Below are 17,668 nucleotides of genomic sequence, written 5' to 3' on the forward strand. Positions count from 1 at the left end.
TTTCCTCCCGGTAAAATCTCTTTATTGGATGACTAGAGGAATCCGAAATGAACGTTGTCAAATTTATATTTTTACCAAAGTCTTTATTCTCGGCATATTTATTTTGTTTTATCTCTCAAAGTCGTGTTTCCCAAAATACCACACTTGACTACTTGAGTAAACAACCGTGTGTTTTCCAAACCATGGTTGGGAAAATGCCGCAGGTTCACTTGTCATTGGCCCGCCGCGCGATCCGAACCGGAAAAATAAACCAGGAGTCCAGGACCGCCTTCAGTAGGAGTCCTTAAACCCATACTATCCCGCTTGTCTTGGATGTAAATGTGTCCGCTTCAAATTTGAATCTGCAGTCACAATCTATTTTCAAGATCATCGTCTTATTAGTTGTTTCTCTTTCAAAAAAAGGGCAGGTCGTGGAGAGATCATTGAGTTCTTAATACTTCCTCTTCCCACAACTTCTTAGTACATTTTCGAGTTCTTGATTCTTTTAGGGTTTTGTGAATTGAGTTTTGTGGGTTCATCTGCTTCATTTAGACTTCAAAAGGGTGAAAGTTTGATTGAGCAAAAAAAAAAATATTTACTTTGTAGAAGAAGAAGAAGATGAAGAGCATTTTGAAGAAGCCCAAGTTGGAGATTGGTGAGGAAATGGAGGAGAATAGTGGAGAAGATGAAAATGAACAGGAAGATGCTTTGGTTGCCCTCATTGAACACAGAACTAAAGAAGTTGAAAACCTCAAGAACAGGTTCAATTATTACAAATCCCAGGTTGTTATTTTTCATTATCTCATTACCCTCTCATTGCTCTATATATATAAAGACTGTGGTCAACTTTAAGTAAAGAATCATGTTAGCAGTTAGTATTGGTTATATGAAATTTGAAAATGACCCGATGAAAATATCGATTTCACTCTTTTAGGTGATAGGTTTTGACATGTGCACTGGTACATGTAAGAACTAGAGTAAATCGAAAAATGACCTATATAAACTTTTGTCAACAATCAAATAGTAATTAGTCCACTTCTTTCAGTGACTTTTGATAGTTAATGTGTCATCGTGATTTACTACTTCGGGTATAAAGATTTTACCTCTGCAATTGAGTTGCTTATAGAAGTAATATCGGCGACAAAAATAAACAGTGCAAATGCTAAATTCTATCCGTGGGGATAAAAAATTGGTTCGATATATGTGTGTATGGAAATTGTACATGTTTATCTAACTTTAAGTAGTATGCAGCTTGAACAAGCAGAGAAGAAGTTGCGTGATTCAAAATCTGAACTTGCTCGGCTTCGGTCTCGAGATCATTCTACGGGGTCAGAAAAACTGAAGAACCGTGGTAGTACTGATGTAAAACGGGAGTGCAGATCATTGAGCCCCTCCTCCACTGATGAAGCTCATTGTCCAGTCGAAACCCAAGTTTCAAAAAAACCCAAGCTTCTTATTCCTGCCGTTCAAACTCCTCGAAATCTAAATAATGTACCGGACTCTACTCAGCCTGACAGTGTTAGAAAACCAAAAGGAGATTCATTTAATAAATCGTCTTCTAAGATGGAAATTGTTGAGTCGAAAGATAAAGGGCGAAAGAGGAAATTAGGTAATTTTTTGCTTACGCTCAATGGGATTAATTACTTGTTTCCCAGTATGCAACAAAATTCATGTGGTTGACTTGATACATTCTTGATTATTCCAGAGCAGAAAGAACATAAGGAAGTGATTCCCCTGATAAGGAGCTCGGATTCACCCTGTTTAATCCGTTGTAAATCTGATGTTCATATCTCTAGCCAACACAAGAGAAAATTGAGAAGTCTTGCCTTGAATCCATTTGACGATGAACTCTTTGTGACAAGGTAATTGAAAAAAAAACTTAAAAATTTAAGATCTAAGAGTTAAAATGTAGCTTATGTTTTTTTCTGGGTTAATTTTTCTTATATCCTTTTCACCTACAACTAAAGTGGAGAAGTGAGATCACGTTGGAAATATAGAAAAGTAGCACCTCCCTTGTAATCATTATGATGTTTGGATTTGAAAGAACATAAAAAGTGTCATGGAATATTACAGAGTGTTTAGTATGCCATAATCTTGTGGGATCCACTTCAATACGATGCATTGTTCACAATAATTTCTCTCTGATTGTATTAGAAAAGAATATTAGTGCTTCTTCGGGTGTGTTACTGTGTTTACACCTCTTGAGTTCATAACTTACATATGCAAGATTGATGTTGTCTTTACTCAGTTGCCCATTCAAAGTGACCCGCCTGGTTGTTTTTTTACTTGTAGTGGTTTTACATTCATTCACTTTTTGACTTCCTAACTGTCATATTAATGGGTCTGAGTTGTTTCCTACTTAGTGGTCAAATTATTTGTTTGTCTAGTATTCAAGAAAGAATTTCTCGATTGAAGATAATTAAGACAAGCTGCCCGTATAAAGCCCCAAAGTTTCTAGGAGTACACTATTCAGTCAGTTTTTTTTCTCTGATATATTTTGTACAACTTGGTTAATCTAACTTTTTCTGTGTCTCTGATTACTACCATTTCTTTGTATTCTTTTGCAGTGCTTTGGATGGAGTCGTCAACCTTTGGCAAGTTCGGAGCAAGGGGTACTTTTACTGAAACTCTTTTATGTCTACTACTAGGCCTAGGGTAGCTTTTTGTCATCTTTGTATATATCTTTAACATAAAAAAGTGCGATGGGGTGAAAATATTAAAATGTGTCTTGGATTTTCTACCATATCATTGAGTTTCTAGCTCTGAGCTAACTAGGAAAGGCTTGCGTTTGGCAATCTATTGAACTCTGAAATTGATGAAAATGATCAAGTGAAGGATACAGTAATAGCTAGTTTGCTAAAGATTGGTTAGCTTGTTGTGAACAAGAAATGTTTTGCTTAAAAAGCTTGTCAGCTGTTTCTAAATCAACTTAACCCCATATTTAACTAATCTAACCATGTTCTATGATTACTATGAATACGACAGTTGACTTGGAGATGAAAACATGAATCTATTTTTTTCCTATTGTACAACGATATCAAGTAGGATATGTTTCTTTAGTTTCAAGTTCAGTGCGTGCAACGAAAGTCTTCGCACAGAAAACATAGTAGTGTTGTTAGGTTGCTTTTTTATTAATTTTTCAGGTAAACCTTCTCTGATGAACATCTTTCCAATTGTATTTGTTTTCATTTTTTTCTTATTGGTACTTATTTCTTATTTCTTGCAATCAATCCATAGTGTACCTGGTGTACCCTAATATGTTATTAATTTTAGCCAAGCTACTCCTTGGTTTTCTTGCAATCAGTCGATATTTCCTCTTCCTTTTCTGCAAATAATGTCTTCTATCTCTTGTATTTCAGTTAATCCCTGCTTCGGTGGGATATATAGTAATCGTGCAGCTGGGGAACCAGTTCTAATGGTTTTGAAACTGCAGATCAGGTGCCTGCTTACTTAGTACTACAGATTGTATATCTCCAAAGAGGAGATGGCCCGAAGATATCGCCTGGCATCCACGAGGAGATAGTTTATTCTGTGTCTATACTGCTGACGGTGGGGATGCTCAGGTCTCAATCCTAAATCTCAGTGCATCTCAACAGGTAGGAGCCATAAGGATTGTAGCAGAACAAGTCGAGATCGTGCACATCCCATGATTGAAATTGATTTTCTTGCATCTTCTCTATATTCTTTAATGAAATTTTCTTCAATATTAAAGGTGTTGTTTTTTATATTGTTGTTTGATAGGAAAAGCAAGTGACCTTCTTAGAAGAGAAACCTCATCTTAAAGGCATTATCAACAGTATAAGCTTTATGCCATGGGATGACTCGTGTTTTGTGACGGGTGGCAGTGATCATGGAGTGGTAATTTGGAGACAGAAAGGAGGTGAAAACTCGTGGAAACCGAAGGCATTGCACAGGAACTTGCATACTTCTGCTGTAATGGGTGTTGCTGGATTGCAGCAAAAACAGATAGTAATGTCCGCTGGAGTAGACAAAAGAATTGTCGGTTATGATATGGTGACAGGACAAGCTGATTTTAGGCATCAAATAGAAAGCAAATGCTTGAGCATTTTGCCTAATCCAACTGACTTCAACCTTTTCATGGTGCAAACAGGGTAAAATAAAAGTTTCTTTCTTTTCTGTTCGATAATATAAACAATAATCTTCTTCTAAATAGCTAGTTAGAAATACTTTTTTGATCAAATACATTATCTCCCTTAAGTTTCTAGTTCAGCTTCGCTGTGCATCCAATTCCCGGGGTCGCCTTCTTTTTTTTCTTTCTTTAGCGGAGGAAGTGTTAAAAAGTCGATCTTTACATTCAAGATACTTCTTTTCTTTCTATCAGCTCAATTTGGTTAATGGGTTTGCAGGACTCCAGGAAAACAACTTCGATTGTATGATATCAGATTGAAGCAAACTGAGATTCATGAATTTGGGTGGAAACAAGAAAGCAGTGAATCACAATCAGCCTTGATAAATCAAGCATGGTCTCCTGATGGTTTATACATATCTTCTGGCTCAGCAGATCCAATGATCCATATCTTCGACATCAGATATACAGCTAATGTACCATCTCAGTCCGTGAAAGCTCACCAGAAAAGAGTTTTTAAAGCAGTATGGCACAATTCTCATCCTCTTCTCATTTCCATATCATCTGATCTTCAAATTGGACTGCATAAGATTGCCTCGAAATAGGACGATATTTTTGTAATGCTTACACTTCCCAATTTTGTTTTGTTGGAGAAAGTCCTTCACGAGCCTCCCAACATAGAAAGTCACAAAGATAAAACAGCAGAGTATTTCTTATCAATTGAACAGTGGCAGAGCTTTTAACAGCGCGCATACGTACGGAGAGGTTGTTATAGTATGGTAACCATTTTGAGAAAGAGTTACTTTTTTGTTTTGATGAAAAGAAAGAGTTACTTTAGAACAATTTTATTCACTGCACTTGTTGTGCCAATCAACAGTCACTTGGAATTTCCAGCCTTTATCCCTTGTCAACCTATGGGTTCTGTTTTGCTATTTCTATATCCAACTATTCACGGCATAGCCGATTTCTTCTCAATAGACCTGACCGATTACGTAAATGATTAGGATGTTAATATGTTTTTGTAGACATATTGCGAAGTTTAAAAAGGAAAGGCCATCAGGGAAGTTGGATTTGAGGTTTCAAACACCGAGTGGATAGAATTAGTTTCCGAATATTTTACACAAATTCTTTGGGGAGTGAAAGAACAAGTCACAGAATAATCATGACATCAAAATCTACCAAAGGATAACAAGTTACTGCTTAGAATTCATGAAGTTGAAAACTACATTCTTTTTCGCTTCTGGTTTCCCAGTCAGTCTGATATAAAATACCTTAGAAGAAAACAACAGATTCATATGCTGATCCTTATCTGCTTGTTTTAGAACTGAGTCCCATTTAGAAAAACCACAAAACCACTAAACAGCTTCTGTATTTCATTGTTGGAGTAACCAAAAATTTCGCTGTTATATACAGTCAAAGCTACACTTGTTTCTCTCAAAATTTGTACTATGTTCAAGAGGAACATGACAACATGCAGACACCTGGTCGATATGCCCATGCAGGTGGTAGACGTGCATATTTCTCCATTCCTGGCTGCTCATCAAAAGGTCGTTCCATGACTTTCAGAAGCCTGTGAATCTCTCCATAATCACCTTGTTCCGCTGCATCTATAGCACTTTGGCACAAATAGTTCCGAAGAATATATCTAGGGTTTACAGAGTCCATTGCGGCTTTCCTCTGGTCGTCTGGTATGCCGCTAGCAACCAGCTTTTGAGACATAAAAGAGTTCGTGTGAGAGAAAAAAATTGAATAAAAGAACGAAATTTGAAATTATGATGTACATCATATGCTAATTGTATGTAATTACTACAGGTCAGTATACAGGAAATAGGATCGAAGTGTTGAGTCAAACGAGTAATACCTCATGTATGTAGGTCTGTACCCAGCTGATCCATGCATCTTTACGTTCCTTACCAATATCAAGAAGAACAGCTTTAAGTGGAACAATCAGCTGATCTTCTGAAATGTTAATGTCTGCTTTAATATTGGAAAGCAACCGAAAGAAATTTGTATAATCAACTTTATCAACAGCCATGTTGCTTAAAAGTTTGTTAATCAACTGCTTGTTGTACTTCGGCAAGCCGAGTTTTCTGGTCATTATTGACTGATATTCGTCCATAAATTTAGTTCCATATCTGTAAAAGTCATGAAATTAGACATCGATCAAAAGTCTTGGGTATCTCCATTAGTCAGTAAACCACTGCTCAAAAGAGTACCTTTCCATGGCATAGTTCGCCTCCTCTTCGCTAATCAAATTTGCAGATGATAATGTTGAAGTAAACTGTGCGATATTCCAGAGGCCAATATCAGGTTGGTTCGCAAAACAGTACCTTCTTCCAGGAAGGTCGGTGGTATTTGGAGTAAATCTTGGATCAAAAGCATCCAGAAATCCAAAAGGTCCATAATCAATGGTGAGACCCAATACACTCATATTATCAGTGTTGAGTACTCCATGAGTGAATCCGACCCCCTGCCAACGAGCTATCACGGATGCAGTACGCTCAGCAACCTCGACTATCCAAGCTGAAATGAACCACAAGCAGAGAATGAACTGTCAAAAACAGTCCCTAAAGAATTTTGATATAAACTTCTTCAAATGTTAGCGTCCATTTATGTTACTTGGAGAAATAATAAAAGTAGGTAGAAGTAAAAAATTTAAACAAAAACGATACACTTAAGGCTAGGGCCTGTGTTGCTCATTTATCCATCGAACGTTTTGGAACAACCTGAGCTACTCCCAACAAATCGTTAACTGAGATCATCTGAATTTGGCATCGCATCAGTGTACTTCTGAAAGGTAATCTACCTTGAGACAGCATTTAGTTCTACATGGTTCAAGTGTTCCAAATTTCTAAAAGAATCAAGAAAATCACCTGCATATTTGTTAGACGTCAAGTCGACAATGGAAGAGCCTTCCTTCCCAATATCGAAAGATAAACTTTCGGTTTTACTCATGTTCTCGAGATGAGGGAAGTGATGCCGGATGGTGTAGTCTGCAAGAGATTTAACTATATCGAGGTCTTCTTTGCCTCTAAAAGCATGTATTTGGAAAGATCCAAACCGCAGGAAAGATTGAGCAACTCTGCAGACTACTGCACCAGGTTCATCCTTTGGATTGCCACTGCAGAAAAATAACACATCAAGTTTTTTTAATAAACAAAATGAAGAACCCTAATTTAATAAGCATGGTCCAGAAGAGAAGGCATCCAAATCCACATGAATCTTGTGTTGAAGGACATACTCATAAAACATGTCTCGTGCAACCAATTTTCCCGTTGTGACAAGACAAAGTGCGCGGGTTGTTGGAATTCCCAAGCTGTGCATAGCCTCACTGCAAAGGAATTCTCGGATGCTACTACGAAGAACTGCAAGACCATCAGCGAATCGGCTGTAAGGAGTTTTTCCTGCGCCTTTAAGCTGCAATTCCCACCTTTCACCACGAGAGTTCAGGATTTCCCCAAGAGTTATTGCACGACCATCACCTAACTGACCAGCCCACGTACCAAACTGATGTCCACCGTAGCACTGAGCATAGGAGAGGCTGTAAAAGTAAGTCAACAACGGGATTAAAATCAATTTTCGGAGAAACAAGAAAAGGTATACACAGGCCTTCCAAATAATGGAACTTACCCTCCTACCAAAGGGGATGCTCCAGAGAACTTGAGGGCAAAATCTGATCTCTCAAATCTGAAAGCAAGAAATAAGTTATTTTTAGCCAGTGAGTAACTAGCATCATATGAGTTAGAAGGTACCAAATAAATAAGAGTATCAAAGACATTAAGCAAAAGTTAAGAGGTAGCTGAACTGACGGAAGTCTTGAATGCCCATAGACTGATGGTAAATTTTAGGCTTAGTTAGAAGAAAATATCAGAGATATAGAGAACTAACACGTGAAGACTGAAAATAGTTTTTACATTAAGTAACGACACTGCGACCCCACTTTGTACTAATAAAAAAAAAATAGGCTGAGGTAATTGTAGAACAATGCAGTGAGATATCAAAATCTTTTATCCACAATTTCAACTTCATTAGTGCAGGAGGGTTCAAGTATGTAAAGAATTAGAGCAGGTCTTCCCTGTGTATGGGAAGCATATAATTAGAAACTCACTCTTTAGGATCTAAATCAAGCAAGTTGGCAACTGACTCCGACCATGCAAGAAGCTGAGGGTCCTCCACTTCAGCAGAAGGGGATACTTTCGTATAACAAGCATGATGAACCTGGAAACCATTAGGAGAAAGAAATATACTTTTAAGCAACAAAATATACATTTACAACAAAGAAATATACACCTATTACAAAGAAATAACTGTTCAAAATGAGCAACTAGAGGCTAAAAAACCTTAAGAGCTTTAACCCCCAAAGAATAGATATTAGAAATTAAGTCGCCAAGGGCGCAATATTAACGAACTCACTCATGGGTTCCACAATTACAAAAATACAAAAGAGTCACCACATTTCCCAAACACTACTTAACTCGTATCATTGAGCAAATGAGCTTAACAAATTAGTAAAGACTAAAATCAAACATAACAAAGTTCTCCAAATTTAACAATTCATTCAAACATAATTAGGCAAATACAAATTACATGTACCTAAAATCATCATAATAGAATCTAAAACTAAATTCTTCAACCGGCTGAGATTGAATATAAGCATAATCATTAAAACAGTGATCCAGTTACGACTTAGGAGCTGTTGATTGAAAGGATTCAATATCACAAGTAAACAAATACCTAATTAGTATAATCTTCATGACTTCATCTTTTAAGTTCTAATACAGAAAATGAATGTTTCATGAGTATTCAAGTTTAACTTAACAAACCCACCTTCTTAAAATGACTGAAACTAGGTTTTCATGAAGAAGAGAAATATTGTTTTATACCTGTCTTGGAATCGTGTCGGTTCTTGAATCTCCAGGTAACTCACGAACAAATGAATGATCCCAATTCAGATCTTCAAGTTTCAATAAAACCCTCGTTTCTTCTTTCCCTAAATTTTGATTATTCGTTTCATCCATTATCGAATCAACCGACAAATTTACTTCATCTTTAATTGGCGAATCCATCTAATCAAAAAACACCAAATAACAAATTTCAAACTTTCACATGCAACCCAAAATCATAAATGGATTCACTGAAAATCACAGTGACTGAAAGTCTAAAATCGCCTCAAACAGAGGCGGTGGTATAGTTCTAGAGAGAGAGAGAGAGAAACACCAGATTTCTAGAGAGAGAGAAGGAGAAGATCACCATCACATTTTTCTCTTCTGATTTATATCTAGTCCTGGTCATTGATGAAGGTCGGTCGGTTACTTGAGAACTAGAAAAAGAAACGTGTGAATGAACTGTTAAAAAAAGGATCAAAAACACGAGTTAGTCACTTTTGGGGGGCTAAACTGGAATTATCTCAAAACGAAAGCCCTAATTTTCCCCTTTCTCTTCCTCTTCCACTTTCTCTCTCTTCCATCTTGCGCTTTCTCTCTCTAAACCTTAAGCTGGTTTCATCACTACTTGAAGACGGAGGTTTGTTTTAGAGTTCTAGTACTATCTTGATTCTATCATTCTCAGACGGATTGGTTATTTGGTCGTAATGGTTAGAGAAGAATGTACATGGAGATTTTAATTTCTCATTATTAGCACATCTCGGCTTTGTTTCCTGAAGAATCGAGAGTTGTTTTTCATCCTTCTTCGACTACGGAAGTGGGTTTTTAGGGTTTTACCTGTTCGAGTGAAGATCGATTTTTGGGGAAAACCTGGCTATGGAATACGAACTCTCTGATAGCAGTGGTAAGTTAGTCAGATTCATCTTTTCAAACGCGTTTTCTGCTCTTTAGAAGTTCTTCTTTCATGGGTAAGGTTTAGATTTAGGGAATTTTGTTGCATTACTTGTCTCAACTTTGATATCATGTTAAACAAGGCATGGTAACTTCTTTGTGAATTGAGTTGAGTAATTAGGGTTTCTAGCTTAATGCGTTGATCTCTTGCTTCAGGGTTCTTAAGTTGGATTGATTTTCAGTGTAAAGTTCACTTTTTTTTTGAAAAACTGTTTCCTTCTTAAATTGGCTCCAAACGTTTGGAGATAGCTTGGGTAGTATACATAATCCTTCTTTTTGGTGCTTTCTGATACCTAATTGAGTAGAAGCAAAACAAGAGATTGCTCCTGGTTATGATTCTTGCTCATTTAAAGACAATGGATGAATAAAAACTTTCAGAATCAAGTTCAAAAAGAAAATTTTCAGAATTTTAGTCAATTGCAATCTTATCATGTTAGTAGGTTGTTCCCTCTTTTTCTAGCAGTATAATAATGTACATTTTCAGATAATAATAGACGTTTACAGAATGGGATTACCGTGAAGTTGGAAAATAGTTAGTTGAATACAATGATAGTTAATAATGCTTCTCAATTAGACGAATATGATTGGGATTCAAATTAGTTCGGGTGCATATACTTTTGGCAATTAGTAATCAAAGTACAGATTTGATATGAAGTGATTTATTAGTTTCTACATTTAAGTTTCTCGTCTTTCTACAACCAAGAGTAACAAAAAATAACCACAGAAGTGTAGCAGTCCTTGGTATTTTGCCTATTGTTCGTAGGTGTGGTCATTTTCTGATTTAGAAGACCATCAAAAGTTCTTAAGAGCAATTTTTTCCCGCACATGAATAAAAGAGATGAAAAGAGAATCACAAAATATTTGCGGCCACTGAAATCTATCTCAGTAGAACCCATCCTTTCTGACATCGGTTTGCTTCTGCATCTCTCTCTACAATTTGGTTACTCACTAAAGTTTTTATCAGAAGGAACTGGTAGGGTTGGACGGTTGGACCTTATAATTTTTAACCTGTTGCATTTTCGTTTTTTTATATGTAATCAGTCTTGCTTATTTCCTCCTAACGCACTGGGTTAATTTTTATACTGATGTAATATATTACTTACTTCCTGTATCAATGGTTATATTCGTGTACCTTGATTCCTGCAGGGACAGATGATGATCTTCCTCCTTCACATCAGAATAGAGTCCCAAGAGGGGGCCATCCAACTGGGAACGGAAGATCTGCAGTTGCGGGTTCTGTTCCATATTCAAGGACGCATGCTGACATGGAAACTCAAATCCACCATATTGAGCAAGAAGCCTACTGCTCAGTCTTGCGAGCCTTCAAGGCTCAATCGGATGCTATTTCTTGGGTATATATGAATCATAATTTTCCTTCATGGTGTGCTTTAGTTATGTTTTTCGACTTTATCTTTCAGGTCTGAAGTCTGACCAATTACTTATGAATTGTACAAACTATAACTTTGTCAGGATAAGGAAAGTTTAATAACGGAGCTTAGAAAAGAGTTGAGAGTATCAGATGAAGAACACAGAGAACTTCTTGGCAGGGTTAATGCAGATGATACCATTCGGAGGATAAGGTTTAATAATGTTATGAACGTGCTTTTGTTCATTTCCTTAGATCAATTCATAAAATTTATATGTTCAGTAAGTTCTTCTCTTTAATAGGACTTCTCTTTTTCTTGCATAATTGAACTAGGGAGTGGAGACAGGCAGGTGGGCATCAATCCAGCATGCACAATACTGCTCAACCTGTTCACGATCCGCTACCAAGTCCTTCTGTCTCAGCATCTCGCAAAAAACCAAAGACATCACAGTCAGTGCCTTCCCTATCCTTGAATGCACCATCCCCTGCTCTGCGTCCGCAAACATCTGGTGCAGCAATGCAACCGACGTCATCTTCTGCAAAACGAGCACCTGTGGCAGGATCCAGGGGAAAGAAGCCTAAACCAGTAAGTTAACTAGTTAAAAATGGAGATACTTTATAAGGAATTAGAATCTAACACATCCAACCTTTTCCTATATCTTTTATTTAACAGGGCCAGTCATTGCCTAGTGGGCCTGCAATGAATTCAATACCATTCCCTTCTAGTGGTCAAACTGGAAGGGGGCAAGCTCCTATCCATGGGTCTTCTGCTGCTCTTGTTGCAAATGAACCAACAGATCTCATTGGACGGAAAGTTCAAACCAGGTGGCCTGCGGACAATAACTTTTATGAGGCTGTTATAACTAATTACAATGCTTCTGAGGTATATTAAATTGTTGGCCTGATAAGTCCAAAGCAGGATGATTTTGTAGCTAAACTATCTCTTTTGTGTACTGTTTTTAGGGTCGACATGCTCTTGTCTATGATATAAATACGAAGGACGAGACATGGGAATGGGTTAACCTTAAAGAGGTAATGGCAATATCTTAACTGCTAGGCTGAAATAGCTGTTTCTCCTCAATATATATTCATAGCTATGAAAATGTCAGTCTCTTCCTTTTCTTACCGAATGACTTCAAAATGAAGGGTATCACAATGTTCCATTTTTTTCTAGCGAAAAAGATATCACAAGCTAAATATAAATCTGGCCAATACCTTCACGTCTAAACGGTGGGGATGTTGTGGAAGATGTTAACAATGGTCTTACAAATTGTAGGATGTAGAACTACTAAGACAGCATGTATCTGATTTTGTGAAGTATTTAATCGCTTAATAGATTTCTCATGAGGACATCCGGTGGGAAGGTGAGGATCCGGGAGGCCCTCGTCGAGGAGGTCGTGGAGGACAAGGTCGTGGGAATAAGAAACCCATGGGACGTGGTGGTGCTGTTCCTGGAGCTGGGAGAGGGAGGGGAGGCCCAAAAGGTCAATCAAAAAAAGATTTCCCACCATCACAGAATGGCATTGGTAGGAAGGCTTTGGATGATATCGAAATACTTCACACAGATACTCTGATTAAGGAGGTACTTTCTGAACAGCTTGATCCAACATGTCAATAGAGGCAGTGTTCATTTATTATATTTTGCTTTTTCCCATTGGTCCATCTTTGTCTTCTCTAATGTTAGTTGATTTAACAGGTTGAAAGAGTTTTTGGTGCAAGTCATCCTGACCCTCTTGAGGTTGAAAAGGCCAAGAAAGTGCTGAAAGTAAGAGCTATTATTTCACAATTTACCACTCATTGATATCCATCAAGCAATATGTAATATTATTTGGTTGAATAATAGGACCAAGAGCAAACCCTGGTTGATGCGATTGAAAGGCTTGAAGAAGCATCTGATGGCGAGAGTGGTAATAACTGAATATACCCTTTGTATTGCTTTATGTGTGCAAGCTGTTGATAAAATTTTAAATTGTTGGTTGTGTTTTATGTAAAATTACGTCCTTTAGTTAGACCTTGGCAACAAGAAGACGCCACTAGTATCAGAAATAACCATATATGATTTAGGGACTTGGCCACTACTATTAGACTGTACAAGTGAAAGAAAAATAGCACATTGGTGGTTTGGTGTAACAGCATCATAGGAATCCACTAATACTACGAAACTCTAGTGTCGAGATGAGTTCCTTGAGGCGATACTCTCGTATCGCCTCTCCAGAACTCTCCAAGAAGGCAAAAGTAAGGCCTGCGCTTTTGCTTCTTGTGTGTGCTTGTTTCGGAGAGGGTAAAATCAATTAGATACTTATTTGGAGTTTCTAACACAATCGATTTGGTCACCATACTGTTTCTTGTTTGGAGTTTCTAACGCGATCAGGAGTCATTTTATGCAGTCTGAGTTTTTTAATGTCTCCATACTTTAGGCCAAAAGTTGTTCCGTGTTTTAGATATTATGGAGGCAATAAATAAAATTATATTTCTTGATAGGAATCAAGTACCATTTTTGTCTTTGGAGTTTCTCATTAATGTAACAGCATTTTCTGTTCTCAATGAATATGTTTTGGTTTGCAACAGGTGATGGGGAGCATAGATTCTCACATGGGCAATCAATGGACCATGATCGAGGTTGGAGAAATCGTCCATATGGTGGTGGTAATCAGAACAAGATGGGACTCGATGACAATTTGCGTGGAGGTGGTGGTAGATCAGATGGTCATATGGGCGGTGAAGGTAGAAATGCCTCTTATGATCACCACGACGCTGATGGCTAGCTTCGACAAGAATTTGAAGTCCTATATCTTTCTACCCTCATGTAAAATGCCAATGTTCTAACCTCAAGTCCACTCACACTAGGTGCGGTCGATCTCTTGAACAGTGGACAGTTTAGGACAGGTTAATCTGTATTTTGATCGAGCAAATTCAACTAGTAAAGCTATGTAAAATTATTAAGAAGTCAGCCATGAAAAGACCTTAAATTAGCCTTCCTAGTGTTATTTGAGATCAGACTACTCTGTTTTGCCTCTTTATTTAACAAGAGACTGCATATTTTACAACAAAGTATGGAAGCTAATTGTGGAATACAAATTTCCAATATTTCATTCCCAAAGATTAATTCATAATGTACAACACTAGAACGATAGTTTAACCTTTCACCACTAAAAAATACACCGAAAAGCAATTTCATACCCATGAACTCCCCCCCCCCCCCCCCCATGTACATAAGTATTCTTCGGGGAAAACACATGAGCGACAGTTTCTCACTTCAACAAGATAAGAGAGAAGATGACTGATAATGGTTTCTTGTGTTTAAATCTTCTTTTCGAGGCATTCGACGAGTACAAGAACAAGAATCTTATAAGCTGGTCCTACAACGATGATGCGAACTCAAGTATTAAACTTACCATTGCAGAATCGTAAGAGGGCCCTTCCATTTGGAAATGCCCTGCTCCTTCAATTAGGTGGGTTTCATTACGACCTGCTGCAGATTTAAGCTTATTTTCTAGTTGTTTCACGCTCGTAAAACCATCTTTTGTTCCCATAACAAAGAGTTTCGGTTTTGGGGATTTTAGGATCGCTTTATGGTGTCGGCCAAAAAGGATTGAAGCAGTCAAACCAAATGGATAGCCCAAACTAATATAGCCTACCACTTGTTCTATCTGATCGACTGCAGAACCTGAAATTGGTGCACCTTCAGGACAAAAGAAACAAAGTAGATTAGGAAATCAATCTGATTAACTGCAATGAAACAACATAAGAAATCTAGGAAAACCATCTAAGCAAAATGGAATTACGGCAATGATAGAGTACAATCATAATGTATGCCAACTGACAAACTTAGTCATAAAAATAGTGACTCCCTTGAGGAATGTGATCCGTTATCCGAACAGAAGGAATGGGCAAGGTGCCCGGAACAAGTTTGAGAAGAGAGAAAGCGGAACCTGTATTGAAGATTGAACGAATAAAACTAACTTGTAGTGGGGAGATCTGGAGTTTCTAAGAAGTTATAGTGCAGTATACCAAATCGTTGATTTTGCAAGTGAAAGTAAACAACTATGTTCTCCATTTGAATCTAGATGTAACGCAAAATAACGCACAAACTGGAAGTCCACATGTTGGTTATGTTTGATCACAAAATACTTCAGACTAGTCAAAATGGCTTCAATTCTTAGTTGTTTGAGTGGAAGAAATCGCTCAAAGGACATTAATGGCTAGAGCAAGGACATCCGATAAAGCAAGGATATCCAATTAAAGCAAGGTTAATAAAAATACTTAGTGTTAGTGAAAGTTATCGCATTGAATTCTATGCAATTTCTAGTCATTAACGGTCTAAAATCTTGATTCTGGCTTGGTGGGGAAGACTCGGTTCGACAATACTATATTAGTAATCTTAGTAAAGGAGTAATTAATACTTTTCGAATGAATAAACCTTACATCTCTCAGCTCTAAGGTTCTTTCCAGATTGATATTTGAAGTTCCTTGGCATCACATTTTTCATTAACTAAATTAGATCTCTTAGCTCTATGGTTCTCAATTTCAGATCAAACATGAACTATTAATCATATTGAGTATTTTATACTTCCAAAACTGGTTGTAGAACTGCTAAAACTGATTTGATCAGGTACTGAGGTACCCATCCAAACTTCAATCAATAGATCACATTGTCAAACTTCTCTCATATTTTGGGTCTCCTCTAACAGTCAAGTCGGACTAAAGATCCAAAAAACCTAGCAAAATACATGACCTACAAGTAAATTAAGGAACCCCAAACTTCCCAAACCCCTAATTCATCATCTTCATCAGATCTTTACTGAATACCCATTTTCATCACCAACTCAAAATTCTAAGCATTCATGTCAGAATACCCAAGCTTTCTCATTCTTGACAAGATAAATAAACAAAGAAATACCCATTTCATAAAACTCATAAACCCATCAATTAAAACCAAAAAACTAACTAATCCACCTTTAAAAATGAAATAAAATAGTAGGAAAAGATAATCAGACATACCTGCAGAAGAACCCACCAACAAAATCCTTTGGGTAGACAAATTTTGACAGACCCATTTGCAAATAGAAATAACATCATTAATTTCTGAAAAACCAGTAAGAGAAGGTTTTCCAGTAGATCTACCAGCTCCTCTCATGTCGAAGGTAACAGCTATATAACCTCTCTCTGCTAATCCAACAGCAATTCCTCTTAATAGTCCTTGACATCCACCCATAATCGAGTAAGGATGGACAAGAACAATTACCATATTATCTTTTTCTCCTTCTCTAGGTTTAAATACCCTTGTGTGAAGATTAATACCATCACTGCTATCAACCGTACATGATTCACAGTTCGTCGCCATTATTCATATAATAGAGAAATTTCAGAGAGAGAAGAGAGAGAGGTTTTGATCAGATCAGATGTATAAGAGTTGGAATTGTGAGTTGTTAATGTTGGTTGTGAATGAAATAAAGAGGGAAAATGACATATATATCAGGAAAGGTTGTTGACTAGTATTGACCAAGTCAAGGGTCCCAATTGTTTTGAGTCTATAAGTAATAGAATCGTATCCCTTAACAAAAAAAAAAAAGTAATAGAATCGTATCCGTTAAATTGGTAAACTAACATAAAGATTTGTCATATACTCATATCTAATGGTTGAAGTTCATTCATAGCATTTACTATTTGCAAAAAAAAACAACACTTGAAATTTTATAGACAATTGGGAATCCAAAATGGATTAGACAATTCTAATTGCGATCAATATCTGATAAAGGTATAAATGGTTTAAACAACTCACAATCCAACATAAGAGCATCTCCAATGCAACACTCAAATTAAAAAACTCAAAGTGACACTTAGAAATTTTTGTCTAATGCAACTTTCAATTTGGATCTCAAAATGACGTGGCATCATTTAATGTTGAGATATCACAAGAAGAAACTAAATATTTGAAATTTCTTTTGAGAATCTCAATTGGTCACTCAATATTAAAAACAAATTTAACCATCTAGGAAATGATACCTAGGTTATTTTTAAGTTTTTAGAGTGTTGTATTGGAGATGCATGTATTTTGAATTGAGAATCTCAATATTGACATCTAGTTAAGAGAATACAATTGAGCCTTGACATATAAGACAATTTGAGTTTTTTTTTAGTTTTACATTGTAGATGCTCTAAGACTTAAAAGAATTCTGAGTTCAAATCCGAAATGTACTAATCTATCTCCAAGATAAAGATAGCAAGATGAAGATGCAATATAATGACCGGCACGGTTGGCCGTTTATCAAAATTTCAATGCAAATTCTATGGATCAATTCTCTTCTTTGAAGAAGTAGGATAATGATTATCTTACTCTATTGAGTACAGAATTATAACAGTCTAAAACAACAACCATAGGCGAGGGGAAAGCGGGAGAAG

General features: G+C 36.9%; 4 protein-coding genes across 5 annotated transcripts; 2 read left to right on the forward strand and 2 right to left on the reverse strand.

Moving 5' to 3' along the window:
- The first annotated feature begins 127 nt into the window (after window positions 1–127).
- Window positions 128–5,041, forward strand: LOC147545713 (uncharacterized). Of its 2 annotated transcripts, XM_086673275.1 has the most exons (8): window positions 231–426; window positions 586–762; window positions 1,231–1,588; window positions 1,685–1,841; window positions 2,547–2,591; window positions 3,413–3,575; window positions 3,721–4,091; window positions 4,347–4,996. In XM_086673275.1, exons 2-8 carry the CDS (start codon window positions 598–600, stop codon window positions 4,669–4,671), a joined length of 1,584 nt encoding a protein of 527 aa, XP_086529401.1. In that variant the 5' UTR covers window positions 231–426; window positions 586–597; the 3' UTR covers window positions 4,672–4,996. The 2 variants fall into 2 exon arrangements, with proteins under 2 accessions (XP_086529400.1, XP_086529401.1); XM_086673274.1 differs by having other exon boundaries at window positions 128–762; window positions 4,347–5,041.
- A 201-nt stretch (window positions 5,042–5,242) lies between these two features.
- Window positions 5,243–9,551, reverse strand: LOC147545714 (selenoprotein O). Its single transcript, XM_086673273.1, has 8 exons — window positions 8,950–9,551; window positions 8,175–8,284; window positions 7,697–7,753; window positions 7,308–7,607; window positions 6,940–7,187; window positions 6,283–6,589; window positions 5,928–6,201; window positions 5,243–5,773 (listed from the first exon to the last, which is right to left on the reverse strand). The coding sequence occupies exons 1-8, from the start codon at window positions 9,130–9,132 to the stop codon at window positions 5,519–5,521; spliced, it is 1,734 nt and encodes a 577-aa protein (XP_086529399.1). The 5' UTR covers window positions 9,133–9,551; the 3' UTR covers window positions 5,243–5,518.
- LOC147545715 (protein EMSY-LIKE 3-like) lies at window positions 8,965–14,263 on the forward strand. Its single transcript, XM_086673276.1, has 10 exons — window positions 8,965–9,853; window positions 11,047–11,252; window positions 11,371–11,480; window positions 11,600–11,852; window positions 11,940–12,149; window positions 12,230–12,298; window positions 12,603–12,848; window positions 12,963–13,031; window positions 13,110–13,173; window positions 13,835–14,263. The coding sequence occupies exons 1-10, from the start codon at window positions 9,826–9,828 to the stop codon at window positions 14,029–14,031; spliced, it is 1,452 nt and encodes a 483-aa protein (XP_086529402.1). The 5' UTR covers window positions 8,965–9,825; the 3' UTR covers window positions 14,032–14,263.
- Window positions 14,264–14,333: 70 nt separating this feature from the next.
- Window positions 14,334–16,796, reverse strand: LOC147545716 (alpha/beta-Hydrolases superfamily protein). Its single transcript, XM_086673278.1, has 2 exons — window positions 16,268–16,796; window positions 14,334–14,948 (listed from the first exon to the last, which is right to left on the reverse strand). Exons 1-2 carry the CDS (start codon window positions 16,608–16,610, stop codon window positions 14,626–14,628), a joined length of 666 nt encoding a protein of 221 aa, XP_086529404.1. The 5' UTR covers window positions 16,611–16,796; the 3' UTR covers window positions 14,334–14,625.
- Between the last annotated feature and the right edge of the window lie 872 nt (window positions 16,797–17,668).

The sequence above is a fragment of the Eschscholzia californica genome, unplaced genomic scaffold, assembly GCF_041429995.1.
Source record: "Eschscholzia californica isolate CP2 unplaced genomic scaffold, dmEscCali1.0.p SCAF_4, whole genome shotgun sequence".
Classification (NCBI taxonomy): Eukaryota; Viridiplantae; Streptophyta; class Magnoliopsida; order Ranunculales; family Papaveraceae; genus Eschscholzia; species Eschscholzia californica.